The following is an 18,698-nucleotide window of genomic DNA, read 5'->3' as shown; positions in this document are numbered from 1 at the left end:
TGAGCAACCCAGCCTGGTTCTAAACAAAGAGGGACATCATGTGGTTCTGGGTTTGGGTTCACTGAAAAGGATGGATCGTTTCTAGCCCTGCTTAATAAAAGCTTTTGCAGTGACAGCTGTTTTCCTCACCAGGGTCAGACTGGCTTTCCTGGAAGGGAGGGCACTGCAGGACCTCCAGGTCCACCTGGACCACAAGGACCAGCGGTATGTACAGCATTTTCAATGTGGGTGTATGGTGAGGATTGCATAGATAGATAGATGCATTCTAGCTGGATCCTATCCCATGTGCCACAGTGTTCCTTGTGTGTATTCCTGTGTGGGTGCTGCAATATTCACCTGGGTTCTTTTTTCCTCCCCCCCCCCTTTCCCCATCACTTTTTTATTATAGGGTACACAAGGCATTCCAGGAGTGAAAGGTGACAAGGTAAGCCCTGATTTTGCCCAGTAGCCTCCAGAAGCTCTGAAAAAAAGATGGTGATGCACACATGGCCCCACCTGCTTAATTTGTACAGTGTGCTGTTGCTCAGGGCTGCTGGTCCTTATGAAACTTGGTGCATAGAATTTGGTAGAATCTGGCAACTGGTTAAGAAATCTAAAATATATATATCAGTTTCTAGTGTAAGAAAGGCAGGTTTTAGCCCCTATAGTCTCAGATCAGATAGTATCCGTTTAAGATCTTGCAGGAAGTTTGTTTCTGCCCAATATCACACTATATAAACCGAAAAAAGAAGAACCAATGAACTGCTGCACTAATGAGACTTAGTTTTTTGCATTATTCAGAGAATTGTTTTTTTTTTTAAAAAAATACCTTATTACTTAAGTTATATCAAGCCTATTTTTTCCTTGGAAATATTCTGACAAAGTTTGAGGATCTTTAAATAGAGGCAAAGCTTTGCTGAGTTGCTGGCTCCTTAAATTCATTGAGAAAAGGTTGCACATAGCAACAGGATGATGGATGGATTTTCATTTTCCTCATGTATTTATTTATTTATTTTAGGGGGCCATAGGTATTGGGCAGCCAGGCGCTAGAGGCGAGCGAGGAGATCCAGGACCCCGGGTATGTATCTTGATTCTGCTTCTCAGACTTAGGCCCAAACTTGTGGGGTGAAATCAGCTCACCTCAATATATAGGTGTGGCAGTCTATCTGTATCAGACAAGCAGCAAACAGAGACAGAGCAGGTGGCTATGTGGGATTTTGCACTGTTTGAAGGAAAAGTCTGTAGCAACCTTTTAGTTTCTGGTTTCCATGAGGAGGAGGAACAGATATTCATGGCCATCAGGCAACAAAAACGACTGGCACCATTTTGTCTTTCTGTAGAATAAACCTTTAGAAACCCAAGCAGAACCCTACTTCGATATTTTCTGAAGATCTCCTTAGCTCAGGGGTTGCCAATTTGCCACCCTCCATATGTTGCTTGACTACAAGTCCCATCATCCCTGAACACTGGCCATGTTGGCTGGGTCTGATGGGAGTTGGTTTCCAACAACCTCTGGAGGATGTCATGCTGGCTGCCCCTGCCTTAGCTTAACTTTGATGTGGCATCTTCAGGATTCATCTGCCTGCTGAGTGTTGTGATAGGTTATCATGTTAGGTTCAGTCGCAACCTCTTCCCCATCCTGTGCTCTTTCCTTTCACCTGCTTCAATGCCCTTCTCTTCTTTTTTTCCTCAGGGTGAAGATGGTCGCCCAGGGATGGAAGGAGATCGTGGGCCTGCTGTAAATATCTTGACTCCCCTTCATTCTTTCTTTGCTTCCTCAAACCTGAGCATAAGCGTTGGTTGTCATTCTGAAATGACCTCCCTTCTGTTTTGTCTTTAGGGGCCTCCAGGAAACAGAGGGGAGAGAGGTGACAAAGTAAGTAAAGTCTTCTTTGTGGGCTGGGCTGGGGAATTGTAAGAAGGAAATGAATGAGGTAAAGGCTGCCTTCGTGTCATCCCTTCCTTCCTGCTGACCATTGAAATAGCAATATTTTTAGGAATAAAACTCTGGATCAAGACCACTGAAGGAAGGCTAAATCAGATTATTTGTCTCCTAGTGTTACCCACTGGTGTAATCACTCTTGGGCGCACGAGCAAAGGGAAACTTATATTGCAGAGACTGAGAGTCAACCTCTAAGTGACTTGAGACAATGAAAACAGCTGGCTTTTTTAGCTTATTCTGTAAATTTTTATTTTACAAAATGACTAAAACAATAAGCTAAGCAACACACCCACAACAAAAGTCTTACTATAAAATTCACAAAGCGCTACAGCACTCATAATCCACAAAACAATATTAACAACATGAACAAACTAGCAACCAAAAACAAACTAAGCACTCCCCACCCCCAGGACTCATAATCTTCCAGTCAGTTCATCAAAAGACACCTACACATAATGTCTGTGGTGGCAACATGGTTCAGAAGGTTCCTAGGGCTGGAATGTGGGGCAAGGCAGGTGGAAAAGCCATTGCCTGATGGCCAGCACAAAGTCTCGCTCCCTTCAATATTATAAATATTTGAAATTATATTGACAATTCCCCAAATATGCTTGCAGTTGGCCTAGTCTGAGGAGTAGAAAATAACCTGAGACTGGAATCTTGAGAATGATGAATTCAACCGACTTATTTTCACCTTTACTTTCTTCTCTCCTAGGGAGATGTTGGGCTCATGGGGCTGAAGGGAGACAAGGTGAGAGCTCCATCCGTGGCAGGATTGTGATGATTGAACGCAACCTTGTGGGATTCCAAGCCCAAACCCTTCAAAGCAAGGAAGGAAAAAAACACATCCCTGCTGGCAGAGCTACTTCTGCAAACACCATGTTTCCGCCTGATGCACATTAGTCTGGCCTTGGGAAAGAAGATATCAGGGCGTTCACTGATGAGCTTCCATCCACATACAGCAGTAGCTCTGCTTATAGAGAGTCAGGTGGTGTCTGTATGGGGAAGGCTGTAGCTGAGAGGTAGAGCACATTCTTTGCATGCAAAAGGTAACAGGTACAAGCCCCAGCATCACCAGGTAGGGCTGAGAAAGAAACTCCTGCCTAAAAGAGACCTACTGCCTTTCATTATAGACCATACTGAACTGGATACAGCCATGTTCTGACACACAATAAGGCAGCTTCCGATATTGGTCTAGTTAGCAGTATGTGGTGTTATCCCCAAACTGCAAGTTTTTTCTTGACCTTGCAATTGCTCTAATCATTCTGTAGCTATGAAGTAAGCTGGTGCTCTCTCTTGGGTTTGTGCCTTGGATTTTGCTTCTGTTGATGCTGTCTGGACTGAAAATTTGAATTTGCCCGGGAGAAAGTGATTGTTGCTCACATGACCAACAGGAGTGGGGGATGCAGACGTATGATCTGATTGGCAATTGCTTTCTCTCAATTGCAGGGTGACACTGCCGTTGTGGAGGGCCCACCAGGTGCTCGGGGGAACAAAGGGGAACCAGTAAGTGTCTTGGCTTTATATTTAAAAAAACCTCTGCCATGTGGCTGGGGGGGGGGGACATGTTGCACTGAAGTCTGCATCCCTAGTCCTTTCAACTAGTTTTCTTTCCTTGTACCTGTTGACGTTTCACCCAATATCATATCATATATACCATTTGTACTCTTCCGACTGCACTGCTGGTTATTTACTGATAATCCCTCTTTCCCATCCTTTTCTAGGGAGACCGTGGCCTAAAAGGGATGGAAGGTGACAAAGGTGACAAAGGAGACCAAGGCATCTCTGGAGAGAAGGTACCAGAGCAAATCCCTGGGTACCTGCATACATGACTTGCATTGGATTGGGGTTGCATACCTGTGTCTGAAGGCAATGAGCAGATATGGGGCCATATTTTACACACATCATAAAGTTGCCAACTCAGTACAAGTGGTGGTGGGGGTTGGGGGGGCTGCAAAACACTACTAGGACATCAGCAAGGCAGGCTGAAAGAAGTAGGTTCAAATTCTGAATTCTAACTGGTGTACAATAAGGTTACCAAAAGATATAATAACGGTACAATCAATTAAAATTAACCATAACTTCAGAAAGCTTAAAGTGCTTGCTGAATTAAAAATGTCTTCACCAAGTTCCAACAGGGAGGAAGCTTGTCTGATCTCGGCTAGGAATAAGTTGAACACATGACTCCTAAACTCTGGCTTTGGCCTATAGTAATTTTGGAAAGTGATTTTTGTCCCTTCAGCACCAGGATGGGACTACCAACTTCTTTTCTCTGTTGCCCATATTTTTCATTAACGTTCACTTTTATAACCTATAGGGAGCGAGAGGTGAGCAGGGAGAGAAGGGGTCAGCAGGATTCCCAGGAGCACGTGGTCCTGGTGGGCAGAAGGTAAGAGGTTATCTCATAGTTCACTGATTACTGTTGTCCTATATGACTTCAGGAATGACACCGTTTGACTGGTGGGGATGTTGGGTGTGAAGAACACTTTTTCGTTTAGGGTGGGTTTAGGAGACACCTGCTTTCTTAAAGACTACTGCACAAATGACCCCGCAGGTTTCACGTCTAAAAATATAGGACGGCCGTACTCAAAGGTTGCAATCTACAGTATTGGTAATATGGCTGGTTGACAGCAGCTAGGATATCGATGCAATCTCATCTTCTTTTCAGATATCATTGCAGGTGCTTTGAAACTTCTGCTAGCAAGAAGGCTGTCATTCTGGAGTGGCTTGTGCATGTTAGAAAGTTCAAAGATGTCAGCAGAATGATGCCCTTTTGTAGTCTTCATTGTTTTTAGAGACTCTCATTGAGACCAGCAAAAGTTTTAATTTAGATTGTGAAGCTGAAATGGCCATCTCCCAGCCTTTGATCTTTGTTGCATGCAGATCTGTGTGCAGGTTTCTTCTTTAGCATACCTGCCCACTTGAATTCTCACCTTTGTATTAAGCATTTCCATATTGTGTATTTGCACAGGGAGAAGTTGGTGCCTCAGGAGAACCAGGAGAGCCGGTGAGGACTTGTCCTTTGCTGCTCTTTCTGCTCTGTCTTATGCAGATCGCAGCCTGAGATTCACAGTGACTTGCCTTCCTCTTTATCCCTCCAGGGCCAACCCGGAAAGGATGGCATCCCGGGCACCAGAGGGGAGAAAGGAGACATGGGTCCTTTTGGGATGCGAGGTCCAAAGGTGTGGCATGGCGTGATTTGCTTTCTTTTGTATGGATACTTTCCAGACAAGGAAGTACTATGTGAGCCCTGTCACGAAACAGAGTGAGCTGAACCTCTCTGGCAAAGCTATTTTAATATACTTGAGAACTATCAAAGGGGAAGTTCAGATTTTTTGGTGGTTGTGGGGTGTGCTGTTGCTTCTTATAGCCCAAGACTGCTTGCATTATCAAGAAAAGGTTTCTTCATCTTGTAATCAATGGTTGCATGTAAAAGCTGCCCCTGTGGCTCATCAGAAATGGGTGTGAAGATCCTTGGATTATACTGGCAGAATACATCCCCTGCTGGCCTGGCACAGTGGGTAAAAACCTTGGATTGGATGTGGGAGATCCATGTTCAAATCATTCCTCAATCATGCAGCTTATTGGGAAATTCTGTATTATTCATCCTGGTCCATTTCACCAGATGGTTATTATGCTATTGTCACCAATGGGCTTGCTGTTGTTTTGTCTGGGAAGGGGTCAGGAAATGTATACTAAAATCCTAATAATTTTTTGTAAAGAATGGCCACGAGCTGTGTACACTGAACAGTACTATAAAAATAGTTTAAGACTCATTTGTGGTCTTCTATTTCTCTTCTACCTGTTGTAGGGGGACCGAGGGATGAAAGGAGCCTGTGGCCAGGATGGAGATAAGGGGGAGAAAGTAAGTGCCAAAGTTTCTCTTGGTTCCTTTTTTCTTTTTCTTTTTTTTTGCATTATGTATGACACATTGGGTGGTACTTAAATAAATAATGCCAGTGTAAGGATTAGCTCTAGTGCAAGGGGATTCCACCCCCCTCTCTAAAGCACTAGAAGTTTTCAAAACATTGCTTTGGGCAGATACAGAATCTGTATGTGTAACTGCACAGAAACTCCAATCAGCTGAGCAATGGGGGGGGGAGGGTTGCTGTTCCTGTTCCTCAGCGATCCCAGCCTCAAAAGGATTGCTGTCCCTGCACTGCTGTCAGCAGCACAGGGATAGCAACCACTGCTGCATCAGGATCACTAGGTATTCAAATCTTTAGCCTCCCCTTTCTCCAGCAATCCTGATGCAGCTGAGATCATTCTGCGTACATGTGTAACATGTGGCTGTGTGTGAGCGATGTGTGACAGCACAGCAGCAGGAGAGGATGTCTGTGTGTGTGGTTGTGCTTATGCCCCTGCCCACCACTGTGCCTGCCCATCACTTCTTGTTGCCCTTGAGGGCAAAACGGTTGCCCACCTCTGTCCAAGAGAGCAACCGCTCTTCCTATGAAGACTGTGTGATCACACTGCCATGCTAGCATTTCCACCCAGCATGTCCTTCTCTTGTGTCCTTTCTCACTATTGGACCCTCTGTCTCTTCTAGGGAGAGCCAGGCCTGCCAGGCCGAATGGGACTTGCCGGAAGGAAGGGTGACCCTGTAAGTGTTCCCAACACATGCCAATGAAGCAGTGTGTGGCAAGACATGTGTTTAGAGAGGTCAGCCTACCTTGTGCTTTCTTTTCCTAGGGTGAGGTGGGCCTGCCTGGAACCCCCGGAATCCCCGGGAAAGAGGGCCTCATTGGACCCAAGGTATGGACTAGAGAACATTTATGTGGACTCAGTTAATTGGGCTGGAGGATGGCCAGGAATATGAAGCTGCATCCCAACAAGATGGAAGTACCAAGGATGGGAACCAGGCAGAGGGCCTTGTCGGTAGTGGCACCCGCCCTGTGGAACACCCTCCCACCAGATGTCAAAGAGAACAACTACTACCAGACTTTTAGAAGATATCTGAAGGCAGCCCTGTTTAGGGAAGCTTTTAATGTTAGGGAGGCCAAGCCAGATGGGCGGGGTATAAATAAATTATTATTATTATTATTATTATTATTATTATTATTATTATTATTATGTGTTCTTGGGTCTGGTTTTTCTTTGGGGGGGGTGGTCTTTATGAAATGCTTACTCTTACAGACACATCTAGAAAGTCCACTTAAGTTATATACTTGATCAATATGTTTTTTGTTATTAGGGCGACAGAGGATTTGATGGCCAACAGGGGTCCAAAGGAGACCAAGGAGAAAAGGGGGACAGGGTATGTTGTCATTTCCCTGGAAAGTGGTGAGGTTTCTGGTTTCATCGGGATCAAAGGTAGTCTCAGACTGCTGAAGAATTTGAGAGCATCCCTGCATGTCCCTTTTCTGTGCTCTGGCACACAGTGCGATGCCTTCGGACATGCGCTTCATCTTCTGTGCGTCTGTTGGGCAACTTTGAGGATGACGCTTGTGAAACCTCATTAATTGCTAAGCAAAGCTGTTTCCATCAAAAATTGCAAGGCCCTTTGAGTAAAAAGTGTGGCGTGTGAAACGGGAATCACATTGTCTACATAGAACTATGGTAGACGTATTTCATTCAAGCGCATGACGAAAGCAAAAAGAATTGCTCCATAACCCAGAAAGAATGGTATTGGCATCAAGTGAAAATGAACAGTGGGCCAGTATACTACAACGTGTAGTAGGCAACTGATAAATACTTCCCATCTGATAGCAAGAGCACTGTTGTAAAGGGCTGTAAGCAGCTGTGATAACACTGGAATCCTCCTATCGGTGAAGTGCATTTTGTTTTTGAAGGCATGGAGAAAATCATCTTATTATTTGAACTATTTTAGTCCATGTCAGCATTGCATAATATTGGCCTTATGCAGAAGCAAGGGGCAATCAGTTTTGTTTGCAGGTTAGGGATACCATGTTCCTATTCTTATCCTCTGTTCCTTATTTCATAGGGTGCTCCAGGCATTATTGGCTCTCCAGGACCCAGGGGCAGTGATGGACCACCAGGGCCCCCTGGACCCCCTGGCAGCATTGGCCCAAAAGGCCCAGAAGGGATTCAAGGGCAGAAGGTAAGTGCCCATAATTTCCACACCACTTTCCTGAAAGTCTGTGCTTTTTTTTAAAAAAAAAAAGGTTGATTTGTTGCGCTAGGGCTTTGATCCGCTTCATTTGTGCAAATCTAAATCTCCGGTTTTGCGCTTGAATCCCTCCCACAAAATAGTGATGATCTGGAGGCCCCGTGTCCCCCCAAACCTGCTGTCTCTTCTTCTTTTTAAAGGGCCACATAACTTCTGAGCTGGAGAGGCAATGCAAGAAGTGCTAAAAAAGAAGAAGCGAAATAAAGCAATTGTCTTGGTGTGTTTGATTTCCCCATTTTAGGGTGAGAGAGGGCCACCAGGAGAGTCCGTTGTAGGAGCCCGTGGAGTCCCTGGTCTGTCAGGAGAAAGAGGGGAGCAGGTTTGTAAATATGTCTGTAAGTCCCTTTGGAGAAGACTAGCTGGCAGGTTGCTTCATTTACTTTGAAATAAAGTAAGGGTGAAGGAATTCCATCAGTTCTGGTTTGGTCTTATTCAGATTTATTCAAGGTGCACAGGCTACTCTGCAGAGAGTTTGAGCTATTGAGCTAGGTTGTCCAAGGGCCTGTAGGATTGTGGAACTGGTAAGTCCTTTCTGCACAAAACACACACACACACACACACTCCAAATTTCACTGGAGATTTCATCTGGCTGGGCTTTAAAACCTGCCACCAAAATCTCTCTGTCTGTGTTTAAGCCACAACCCTAGAACAGAAACCTCATCATACCTCAAGTCTTCTGGCAAAGTGAGAAAACTCAATTTGACAGGAAGCTCATTTCAGCCTCTCACAATGCTGCACCTTTATATCTATTTGCTACATATCTTCATGAAACCTCGGTTTTAATTTGGAGCGGCAACTTGTAAGTGCTTTAATAGATAAAAGAACACATAAAAAACTATTTCAGGATCAGTAGTTACTTTGGTCACACTAGTATCTCCAAGCCAATAAAATGGAACCGACGGGCTCCAGACAACAGCAGCAACAGTGCCCAGCTGATGGAGCCCCAGTGCAGAAGTTTCCCAGGGATCACGAGGAAGGCTGGGGAAGGATCCATACACTGAGCAGGCCAAGACTGGACAGGGTCAGGCAAAGGAGCAAGTTCTGTAGAGGAGTTGAGAACCATAGGTGGAAGGAGTTTGTGGTGGGTACATTAGCTGTAGCTGCAAGGAAGATACAGGAAAGAAAAATATATTAGGCACAGCGGGGAGGAAAGGGAAGGGAGCGAGGGACTCTCTGGCCATCAGCCAGATGCATTTTCTTTCAGCCATAGGATCCTTGCTCTCTAGGCTGTATTCTCAGCAGTACAGATCTGGAACTAGCTGGCAGACTGGATCCTCCCCTCCCACACCCTTATATGCCAGATTGGCAGGGAGGGGCACCCCTGTTGGTCACCTGACATCACGATGGTGTCCGGTGACATGTTTTCCTTTGCCTTCACCATTTGAAATCAGACTTTGCAGGTAAAAGGCACAGCACTTGCGGGGTTGGCAAGCAGCTGATTGGTGGCGCTTGCAGAGCCGCTTGCTTTTGAAAGCAGTGCTGCTGTTAGCAGGTGTAGAGCAGGTAGCAGAAAATGACTAATTAGGGCCATAGGTTCTGAATAAGGTGCAGCTCACCTGGGCTAGGTAAGGGCCAAAGGCTTACGTCATTTTCTCACAATGACCAACCAGCTCGCAGCAGGACATGAGCACTGTAGCAGTCACTTCCTGCTCTTCGTTCCCAGCAATTCATATTCAGAGGCTTCCCAATTCTGACACTGAGCACCTTCTCTAGCTTATATTGCAGATCTTCCAGAAATTGAGTAAGTTTCTTAGCATTATAATGTATTGTCTTCTGTCATCCACTTGCTGAATTCCTTTGGTTTTTGTTGACAGGGAAGTCCAGGGCTTGATGGCCTCCGAGGAGAGAAGGGAGATCCTGGAATGACGGTGAGGAGAGAGACCTAAGTTCTCTGGCATGACATTCTGAATAAAAACTCTAGGATAGGATGGCCATTTCAATATGGCTAGTCCTATAGTGGCCAATGGTGGTCAATGCAGCCAAGTTTCTTCCTTTAGCAGGAAGTCAAGTTCAGTCAAAATCTTGGTCCTGATGTCCTTTAAACTAAGGTGACCAGACGTCCCCGTTTCCCAAATCAGTCCCCGGATTTACAAATCAGTCCCATGACAAAATCCTATCATTCCTACTGAAGTTGAAAAGTGTCCCCAGATTCATTGAAAAAAATCTGGTAACCCTACTTTAAACTTGCTCCCTGCTCCTTCATCCATTTTGACTCTGCTCTTGCGCTGGAATGTCTTTAGGCAACAGAAGTTTGCGCTCTTAACATTCCCTGTGTATATCTCACATTGCTGCATCAGCCATGGAAGACTCATGCAGGGGTAATAGAACACATAATGCTATGCACTGTCTCCTCTGCAGGAAGAAGAGGTCCGTCTGTTCGTCAGGCAGGAGATGAGTCAGCACTGTGGTAAGGCTCCACCCGCCACTAGCCTTTGACCACCTGCACCTCCATCCTGCTGTTTTCTCCCTTGACTCTTCTGCCTTATTCTGTCTCTCTGAGTGCCCTTCTCCTCCTAGTTTTACAGGTACCCTAACTGGGCCTGAAACATACTTGTTCCATGGTGATAGATACCCATGTATTTCTCAGGATGTCCCTTTGGGAGTGTTCTGTTCGAGCCAAACTACACTTGTCGTGCAAAAGATCTGGGACTGGATTATCGGCTGGTGCCTTCTTTTTTTAATTGAACTGCAGTTGTGGGTGGGTGGGAGATGCAGCAGGCATGGGGGGTTGTGGGGTGTTCAACTCTTCCCCCAAGTGCTGTTGTCTCAATCAAAATCCACCTCCAGGGGGGTTTTTTTGCGGGGGAATAAGTTGCACAGGGGGAAAGGCAGGCGCTAAAATGGTTAAATTCTGCTTCCTCCCACTTGCTGCTGCGCCAAAGAAATTGACAGCCCCTCACCCCATGGCTATGTTTCAGTTGGTTTCAAATCTTCCACGTAGCATGTAGTTTGGCCTTCGGTGCCTGAGACCCAAAACTGGGTGCCTGGATGAATTAATCGCCTATTTCTCATTTCAGCTTGTGGAGGCCAGTTCTCCCCTCCTGATCGACGTGAGTATATTTGTTTCTGATGGATCAGCTTCCTCTTTGCCGTAATCAAAATCCCAGCCAGCAGGAGCGACTGGCATGGTGGGACGCTGCCAAGGACCTGCCCTCTCCACAACTGCGTTGCTGCCTTGTACCAGAATGGGGTGGGGCAGAACGGCAGCAAGTTTGGGGTGTGGGGGGCACCAGCGGCAGCATCTGATTGGCTCTGCGCTGACCTTGCTGCTGCCTAGCCCCACCCCAGCACCTTCCAGGGAAGCAGCAGCAGTGCTGCTGTCAGGAGGGCAGCTCCTCAGCACCACCCCACCATGCCAGCTGCTCCGGCCAGTCAGCAATAAAGAGCAGCATCCTGTAACTCATGGATACAGGAATATGGTTTGTGCTTCCAGGTATGCAGCAGGCTTCATCAGCTCCCTACATCCTTTGTAATGGGCACTGTTTTTATCACCCCATTTGTGTTTTTAATCAATTTATTAATTAGCGCGTTTCCAGCTATATTTTGTAAATATCAAAGTATTAGTGACCTGTAATGTGAGTCTTTCATAGCACTATCATGTTCATTTTGGTGGGGAACAATACAGGGCAGAACTTTCCAATGGCCTCCATTTTAGCAAGCTGTTCAATGGCAGCATCCGGAAATGGGTTATAGTGTTATAGTGCTGAGTTTGATGCTTGAATGGGAACATAGTGAAATGAGCAGCAAAGCTTTGGGAAAACCTAGCACGAATTATCTTCCTCTTTGTTCTCAATGGAGAATGGTGTGTGCAGGGAGAGGAAGCAGAGGCATGCAAGCAGAGGAAGAATTTTGGAGGGGCTGTGGGAGACCATGAGGATCTCAACAGCACAGGGAGTCTCAATAGCATGCATATAAAAAGCATCCCCAGAAGTGCCAGCATCAGGGGTGGGAGGCTCTGAAGCAGGGCAACACCCCTCAGTCACCTGTGCTCAGGAGCTTGTGGTCAGAATTGGATTTCCAGAGGTGCTGGGAGGACTCGAGGGACTTCTCAGGGCTCCCACCTGCCTTCACCTCCTCCTAATATCTCACAGATAAATGCTGCATACCTGGGAGCAGCCAGTGCTGTTCTTATTCGTCTCCCTGGCGTGTACTTTCTGCTGTTTTGCTAGTAGAAGCTTTCCATGTGTTGCTGTGTAGTGCTGAAACATTGATCCACCCAAATGTGCCAGGGCTCAAGGGCACAGTCCCGCTTCCAGCATGCAAAACTGGGACACAATTCAGCCGTGCAGACTCTGGTCTGCTTTGCAGAAGGGTCCTCTGCCACTACAGGAGGATATGCCTGGCTGAATTGGAAATGCCACTGGATTGGGCTGCTGGGGTCAAAACGTTCTCTCTGTAACAGTCGGCCCATCATGCAAACCTTAGGTCAGGATTTTCCCTGTCTGAGGTGTTTAATGGCTGACTTTTGTGGAAGAGGACAACACCGGGTGCGGCTCTTGAACTCTGGCTGTGGGGTGGGCGGGGGCCTGTGTTTCATGTCTGGAGTGGGAGGTAGTACAGCTTGTCAGTCACTCTTACGTGCTTGTTTATGTTTGTGTTGTGACCTTGCCCCTCCCAGGTCTCCTCCCCAACTATCCATCTACCCAACCGTTCCCATCTGTCAATGCTCAAATAGTCCCTGTGCTTAAGTTGTCCCACGCTGAGGAAGAGGAAGGTGAGTCTTGTCTCTTGCTGTTTCATGTGCACAGCATCACCTCTGCTAGCATGCACAGAGGTTCTGCCACCAGCCTCCCCTTTCCTTGTCTTTTCGCTTCCCTTATAAAGCCAAGCCGTTTCAAAGGCAGGATTCAGTGATAGGCTTGGATCTTTTGAGGGCAGGGCCATTTCTGCATAACGAACGTAATAAAGTGAAAACAGCAAAGCATCCTATGGGGATGTTGAAGACTTAACACATTCATTGCAGTATATAGCTTTGCAGACCAGAGCCCTCATTGTCAAATGTATGGTCTCCTTAGCTTATCCATTTGTCAGCTGAGGAGGATTAGGCTTTCTTTATCTGACAAAGTGCAGTCTAGCCAGCAAAAAGCTTGTGCCGTAATAAACTTGTTAAAGACTAGCAGTCCTTTTTGTTGGCTTTGCTACAACAGATAAACATAGATGGAGTTGATAATATTGCATTTAGGGTGCTAATAAGGATAGAAGTACTGGCAGATCCTTCTCATGGTGACACACCATGAAAGGACCAATGGCTACAGAATATACCAGATAAGTATATTCCACCCTTTGCTGGAAAGTTGCCATTTGATCACCCAAAATACATAAAGTTGCTATGCCCTTATATTGTGGGGCTTTTCTTTGGGCAATTAACCGATATGGCATAGATCAACAACAAGCTATGTAACAATTCTTCATTTCATGCATAAAACTAAGCCAAACTATGGTTTGCTGTGAACAAGCAAATGCGCAGGTTACCATGCTACCAGGGCTAAGTCATGGGTTGGCTTAGCATTACATCCAAACCCGAGCTTTTGGTTTGTCTCCCGCAGACCAGCCATGGGTGGTAAGCCAAGACAGACTTTGGATACAATTCCTGCTTTGTCTGGAGCAAGAGCTCTGCTTCCACAGTTGGAGGCAGCAAAGCTTCTGAATACCAGTTTCTGGAAACCACAGGAGGAGAGAGTGCTCTTGTGCTCGGATCCTGCTTGCTGGTTTCCCACAGTCATCTGGTTGGCCACTGTAAGAACAGGATGCCAGATTCGATGGACCATTGGCCCGATCCAGCAGGCTCTTCTCACTTTAAGTGTGCTCAGAATGAGACCTACCCATTTGTTCTTCCTTCCTTGCCATCCATTCCTCATCATTCTTGGATTCCTTCTGAAGCAGCCGTTCCTGTTTTGTAGGGAGCCAGACACGACACATAGTGAACGTAGATGACCCTGAGTATGAGTACATCTACACAGAGGAGGACTATGAAGAGGGAGCAGATGGGACAGAGAGCCCTATGCTGAGGGATGGTGAGCTCCATTGGTCTGCAGAACACGTTTGACGGAATTGGGACATGCTCTCCTGCAGTTGCCCCTTGGGTGGGGGTAGCAGCAGGCTGGAGCACTTGGCTCCTACTGAAGCCCAATGAAAGTGATTGGTCATCTGTGGGAATCTGTGTGAAACGAATTACTGGCTTTGGGTATCCCCTGCCCCATAGCATATATTATATTGAATAGAAAACCACTGCAGTTACTGGTGCTGCATACTCCTCCATGACCACTAGTTGGCAGCCTTGGCAAGTAATATTGTAATTAAAAAGCAGCTAGCTGGAGAAGTCACTTTCCTTGGCCATAGGACGAATGAGCTTTGAAAGATGGAGAGCTTTGGTAGACCTGCCTCCCACCTGTGGTAAGCTACAAAGTAGAGATCACTAGTAAGCAAGGAAGATCCCATGCCCCGACTGAGAACAGAAAGAAGCTTCAGCATCCAGCAAACACATTATTGATTTTTATAAGTAACACCCCCCCCCACAGCTGAACTAGCCCCTGCAAGGTTGGTAGACCTTAAAGTTGCCTCTTGGGCTGGCATATCACTGACCAGAGCTTTCTAACAGAAGGAGTGTAGCGGACTAATAAAAAAGACTCCTTAGGAAGCCAGTAGTTAGGCCTATTCTGTTACTCCCATACTTCTTTTCCTTGCGAGTCTCAAGGATTTTTAAATTTTTGCACTGTGCAAACTGTATCCATAGTATATAAGATCCAGTTTTTTTCGTTTTTGATCTTTAATCTGCAGGGGCACGGGAATAGTGAGACTTGGATGATATAACAGCTACAGTTCACTTCCCTTTTTTGTTTTATTGTGTGTGTAGATAAGATGGTGCTACACTGTGATCGCCTTTGGTTCTGGGTTTTGTTTTTGGCCAGAAATAAATTCTGGGTCTCCTGAAACACCTTTCATGCCCTCACTATCCCATTCCTTCTTCCCATTCTGGGGTGGCAGGGAGGACGGGGAGAAGCCCAATACAGACACTAGAAGCTTCTCCTGTGGCCATGACTTCTTAAACCAGTACTCTGCTCCCTGTTTGTAGAGGTACTGAGCCCCAGGGCAGCTTCCAAGCATGAACGGCAAAAGAGAGCTCCCTCTGAGGAAGGTAAGCAGCAGACCTGCCTTGTGACCTTTCTCTCAAAGGAGCTGTCGTCTCCTTTCCTTCCGTCCTCTTGGAATGAATAACGAGCCATTCGCTCCACCCGCTTCCGGTATTATAAATTGTAAAAAGCAGGTTATCTGATAAGGAACATGGAGACTGTGGGGTGCATGTGGCCTGCCAGTCCCCAACACCACCACCTGCACCATTACCATCAGGGTCAACCAAGATGGTGGGAATATCGGCAGGCTGCATATGGCTCTGCTCCGCTTGGATCCTGAGGTGGCCTGGTATTCTTTGTAGAGGTGGCATTTTCTGGCAGGGCCAGTCCTCAGACTCCTTTTAGAAGAACTCAAATCTAGTTGTGATGGCACTTGGAAGGCATGTTGCTCGAACTTCTGTAGATAAAAATAATGACATGTGTCCGCAGCTGCATGTTTCCAGTATAAGCCTTATGTCTATACTGTGGATGAGTAAACTTAGCTCCTTGTGAGGTGACAGAAGTTAGAAGGAAATCTGTAGGCTGAAGTACGTGAATGACAACATCCTAGCATAACCTGCTGATGTGTTAACTACCAACCCTGTGTGGCTCTTTTCCACCCTACTCTGGCACTGTCTTAGGCACAATAGAAGGTCTGCAGTGTTTTCTGTTGAGGTGCTTCTCAGTGGAACACCTGAGAGTGGATGCTTAAGCCCTAGGAAATCTAATGTATAGGTTTGTTTCTTCTGCCTTCCAGCTGAGCCATGCTCCTTGCCCCTGGACGAGGGAGACTGCAGCAAATACACGCTAAGGTGGTACTATAACCAAAGAGTGTCTGAGTGCCGGCCCTTCATCTACAGCGGTTGCAGGGGGAATAGCAACCGCTTCCATTCCAAGGAGGACTGTGAGCTTCAGTGCAAGTCATAGGCTGCTGCAGGTAAGATTGGTTCAAAGAGGGGCCTGGGAGCTGCTTCTCCATCTTTTAGCAATTCCTAGATCATCTTTCCTCAACACTGTGCCTCTAGACGCTATTGTACTACAACTCCCATCAGCCTCATCCAGCATGGCTAGCAGTCAAGGGTGATGGGAGTTGTAGCCTGACAGCATCTGGGGGACACCAGCGACTCAGCTATACAGCTGCAAATAAAACATTTTAAGTGTGTTTTAAGTGCAATATACAATGTGACACTAGATGGCGATGGCGAGCCTTATGGAAAATTCAAGGTCTTTTTTAAAACGCTTTTTAAAAAAGCATTTTCAGAACGGTTTTTATATGTGTGTAGATTCCACCCAGGTTTGGGAAGTCTGTCCTAAACCAACATGTTCAAAGCAGGATCAGTTATAAATATTGTTTTCAAAAATTGATTGGGTTCTCTCTTTCTCTCCTGCCCCCCCCCCCCGTTTTGGTAGGTGGCAACACATTGGATCAGAACAGACGTGTATAAACTCTGAAGTGGGTTTTGGATTCTGGGAGAACTGACCAAAAGAAGAGTTCTGGCTCCTGAGGCTCCCAAACTATTCTTATCCTGCAAAAGGTCTTAGAGTTACAGAGTACATTTGGTCTGAGACTCATCTTGCAGCCATTTCTACTGCCTGCAGCACAGTTGCGCATGTTTGTGTGTGTGTATTTTCTATGTGTATGTGTGCGTGTGTGGGCTGCTTCAGCTGGAGCAGAGAAACGGTGCTATTCTTTTTTTAAAAGTATTTTGGTTGCTCTTGGTTTATTTTTTAAATTAAGGTGAAATTTTTATCAAATGAAAAACATATGCATAACCTCTTTTATATATAATATAAAAAGAAAAAGAAAAGACATATTTTAATTAGAGCTCTCTTAACTTATTTGATGCTGGCCGACTGATGACACATGGAATGTATTATATATAGCCACACCAAACTGATTCTCTCAATTCAGGTTTGCATCCTTTATGAGCTTTTCCTCTTGGTCCCCTGTATGCCCTTTCTGTTGCAATAAGAAGTGCTATGAGTATCTGAATTCAGAAGTCCCATGATGCATTGCCAAAGCTACAGTTCTAGCGATGCTCCAAATGGTTTGTTTCTGCAATTCTTCTGTGAAACTTGACCCCCACCCATCCCACCTGCCCCAGCTTGTCAAATGAGGCTTGATGAGTACACCTATGATTTGCCACATCTGCAAATCTGGTCGGAGAGTTTGTCACTTGGGATGGACTAATAGGGTAAAATGATTCTTATGGAGTGTTTCTTAAGGACATGACCAGGAGGAAGAATCTTCTAATTAGCTTTTCCTCTTTCTCAGAATCTTCCAATGCTTGCAGTGTACGTACACCTCTTCGTTTTTCAGCTTTAGGCTTAAAATCTGCTTTGGGCAAAGTAACTGCACAAGAAATCGTATGCAAAGCAGATGAAGTCCAATCTTACCAAGACCCCTATAGATGTCACCTCCATGAAAAACAGGGAGTTGAAAAACTGGAACCTGAGTTTCCAGGCAAATTAGTGGTTCCATTTAGCTATTGTGATTAATCACCATTAATAAACAATAGTGGTTCCATTTAGCTTGTGATTAATCGCCATTAATAGACCCATTCACTGTGAATTTGTCCAGCCCTTCTCACATCCAGTGGCAGTGAATTCCATATGTTAACTGCATTGTGGCAAAAGAGGCTTCCTTTTTCCGTTCTGAACCTACAGATTGTTCTGAACCTCATAGTATTTCATCATATTTTAAATAACACTACTTATTTTATAAACCTTCATCATCCTTTAAATGGCTTGATTTCTAAACAAGAGTCAAATGCTAAACCTTTTCTTATAGGTGAAGCTGTTCAGTGCCTTGATCACTTTGATTGTTCTTTCCCATCCCTTTTCTAATGCTATTCTATTCTTTTTGAGATTGGGCAACCAGAATAGTAAGCAGTCTTCCAAATGTGGCTGTGCCACATATTTAAATAAAAGCATGATGAAACTGACAGGAATTATTAGGAAAGAAATTGCAACTATACTTAGCAATGTTTTTTCAGTGCTGCTGCACATTAAGCCAACGTTTTCAGTTATCTCTTTCCGAGGTACTTACTCAACCAATTCAGATCCCACCAAAAAGTATAATTGATTTTGATTTTTATTTTTGGCCAGAAACTTTCTAAAATACTGTTGTGGTTGTAAACATTTTTTTTTGTCAGAACCTATGGGGAAACACCCTCCTGTGTAAATATCACTCTTAAAAAAATGAATTCATTTGAAGAAGTTTCACCTTAATCCTGAACAGCAAGCAATAGTCTCCAATAAACAATAGCATTTTGGAAGACTCCAAACAAAAATCAGAGCACATGTATTTTGTATGAGGGGATTCTGTATGAAACACTTGTTTTTATGTTTTACCTGCTGAACAATATTATGGAAATAATCAGTGAAATGCTGAGAATGGTGCTATGCTGTTATTATGTTGCTACCACTACAGGGCATTTTAAAAAGCTTGGCAATCATGTGCATTTCAACCTTGTTTTTTTGTTATCACCCTTTCCTTTCCCAACAACTAAGCTTGCTATCTCCTCTGCTCAGTCCTGCT

At 45.2% G+C, this 18,698-nt stretch overlaps 1 protein-coding gene and 1 long non-coding RNA gene across 9 annotated transcripts in view; one reads left to right on the top strand and one right to left on the bottom strand.

The window, feature by feature from the left end:
- COL7A1 (collagen type VII alpha 1 chain) overlaps positions 1–18,615 on the top strand; it is a 107,619-nt gene extending 89,004 nt beyond the window's left edge. For 7 of the 8 annotated variants that reach the window (XM_083602818.1, XM_083602820.1, XM_083602819.1 and 4 more), the window contains 25 exons: positions 133–204; positions 389–424; positions 998–1,057; positions 1,673–1,717; positions 1,820–1,855; positions 2,634–2,669; positions 3,368–3,424; positions 3,643–3,714; positions 4,236–4,307; positions 4,890–4,925; positions 5,020–5,100; positions 5,730–5,783; positions 6,468–6,521; positions 6,611–6,673; positions 7,113–7,175; positions 7,863–7,979; positions 8,290–8,367; positions 9,863–9,916; positions 10,407–10,455; positions 11,066–11,098; positions 12,667–12,762; positions 13,949–14,062; positions 15,121–15,183; positions 15,915–16,094; positions 16,568–18,615. In XM_083602818.1, the coding sequence (XP_083458944.1) occupies positions 133–204; positions 389–424; positions 998–1,057; positions 1,673–1,717; positions 1,820–1,855; positions 2,634–2,669; positions 3,368–3,424; positions 3,643–3,714; positions 4,236–4,307; positions 4,890–4,925; positions 5,020–5,100; positions 5,730–5,783; positions 6,468–6,521; positions 6,611–6,673; positions 7,113–7,175; positions 7,863–7,979; positions 8,290–8,367; positions 9,863–9,916; positions 10,407–10,455; positions 11,066–11,098; positions 12,667–12,762; positions 13,949–14,062; positions 15,121–15,183; positions 15,915–16,084 (1,611 nt within the window). In that variant the 3' untranslated portion in view covers positions 16,085–16,094; positions 16,568–18,615. The remainder of the gene's footprint in view (positions 1–132; positions 205–388; positions 425–997; positions 1,058–1,672; positions 1,718–1,819; positions 1,856–2,633; positions 2,670–3,367; positions 3,425–3,642; positions 3,715–4,235; positions 4,308–4,889; positions 4,926–5,019; positions 5,101–5,729; positions 5,784–6,467; positions 6,522–6,610; positions 6,674–7,112; positions 7,176–7,862; positions 7,980–8,289; positions 8,368–9,862; positions 9,917–10,406; positions 10,456–11,065; positions 11,099–12,666; positions 12,763–13,948; positions 14,063–15,120; positions 15,184–15,914; positions 16,095–16,567) is intronic. The other variant, XM_083602821.1, reaches the window with a different exon arrangement.
- LOC310757691 lies at positions 8,887–9,854 on the bottom strand. The gene is made up of 2 exons (XR_014545416.1): positions 9,605–9,854; positions 8,887–9,148 (listed from the first exon to the last, which is right to left on the bottom strand). It is a non-coding gene; the product is annotated as an uncharacterized lncRNA (long non-coding RNA).
- Positions 18,616–18,698: the final 83 nt, after the last annotated feature.

The sequence above is a fragment of the Podarcis filfolensis genome (assembly GCF_964270895.1).
Source record: "Podarcis filfolensis genome assembly, chromosome: 2".
NCBI classification, from domain to species: domain Eukaryota; kingdom Metazoa; phylum Chordata; class Lepidosauria; order Squamata; family Lacertidae; genus Podarcis; species Podarcis filfolensis.
The sequence above is the reverse complement of the archived record's forward strand: the minus strand, read 5'-3'. Positions and strand labels throughout refer to the sequence as shown.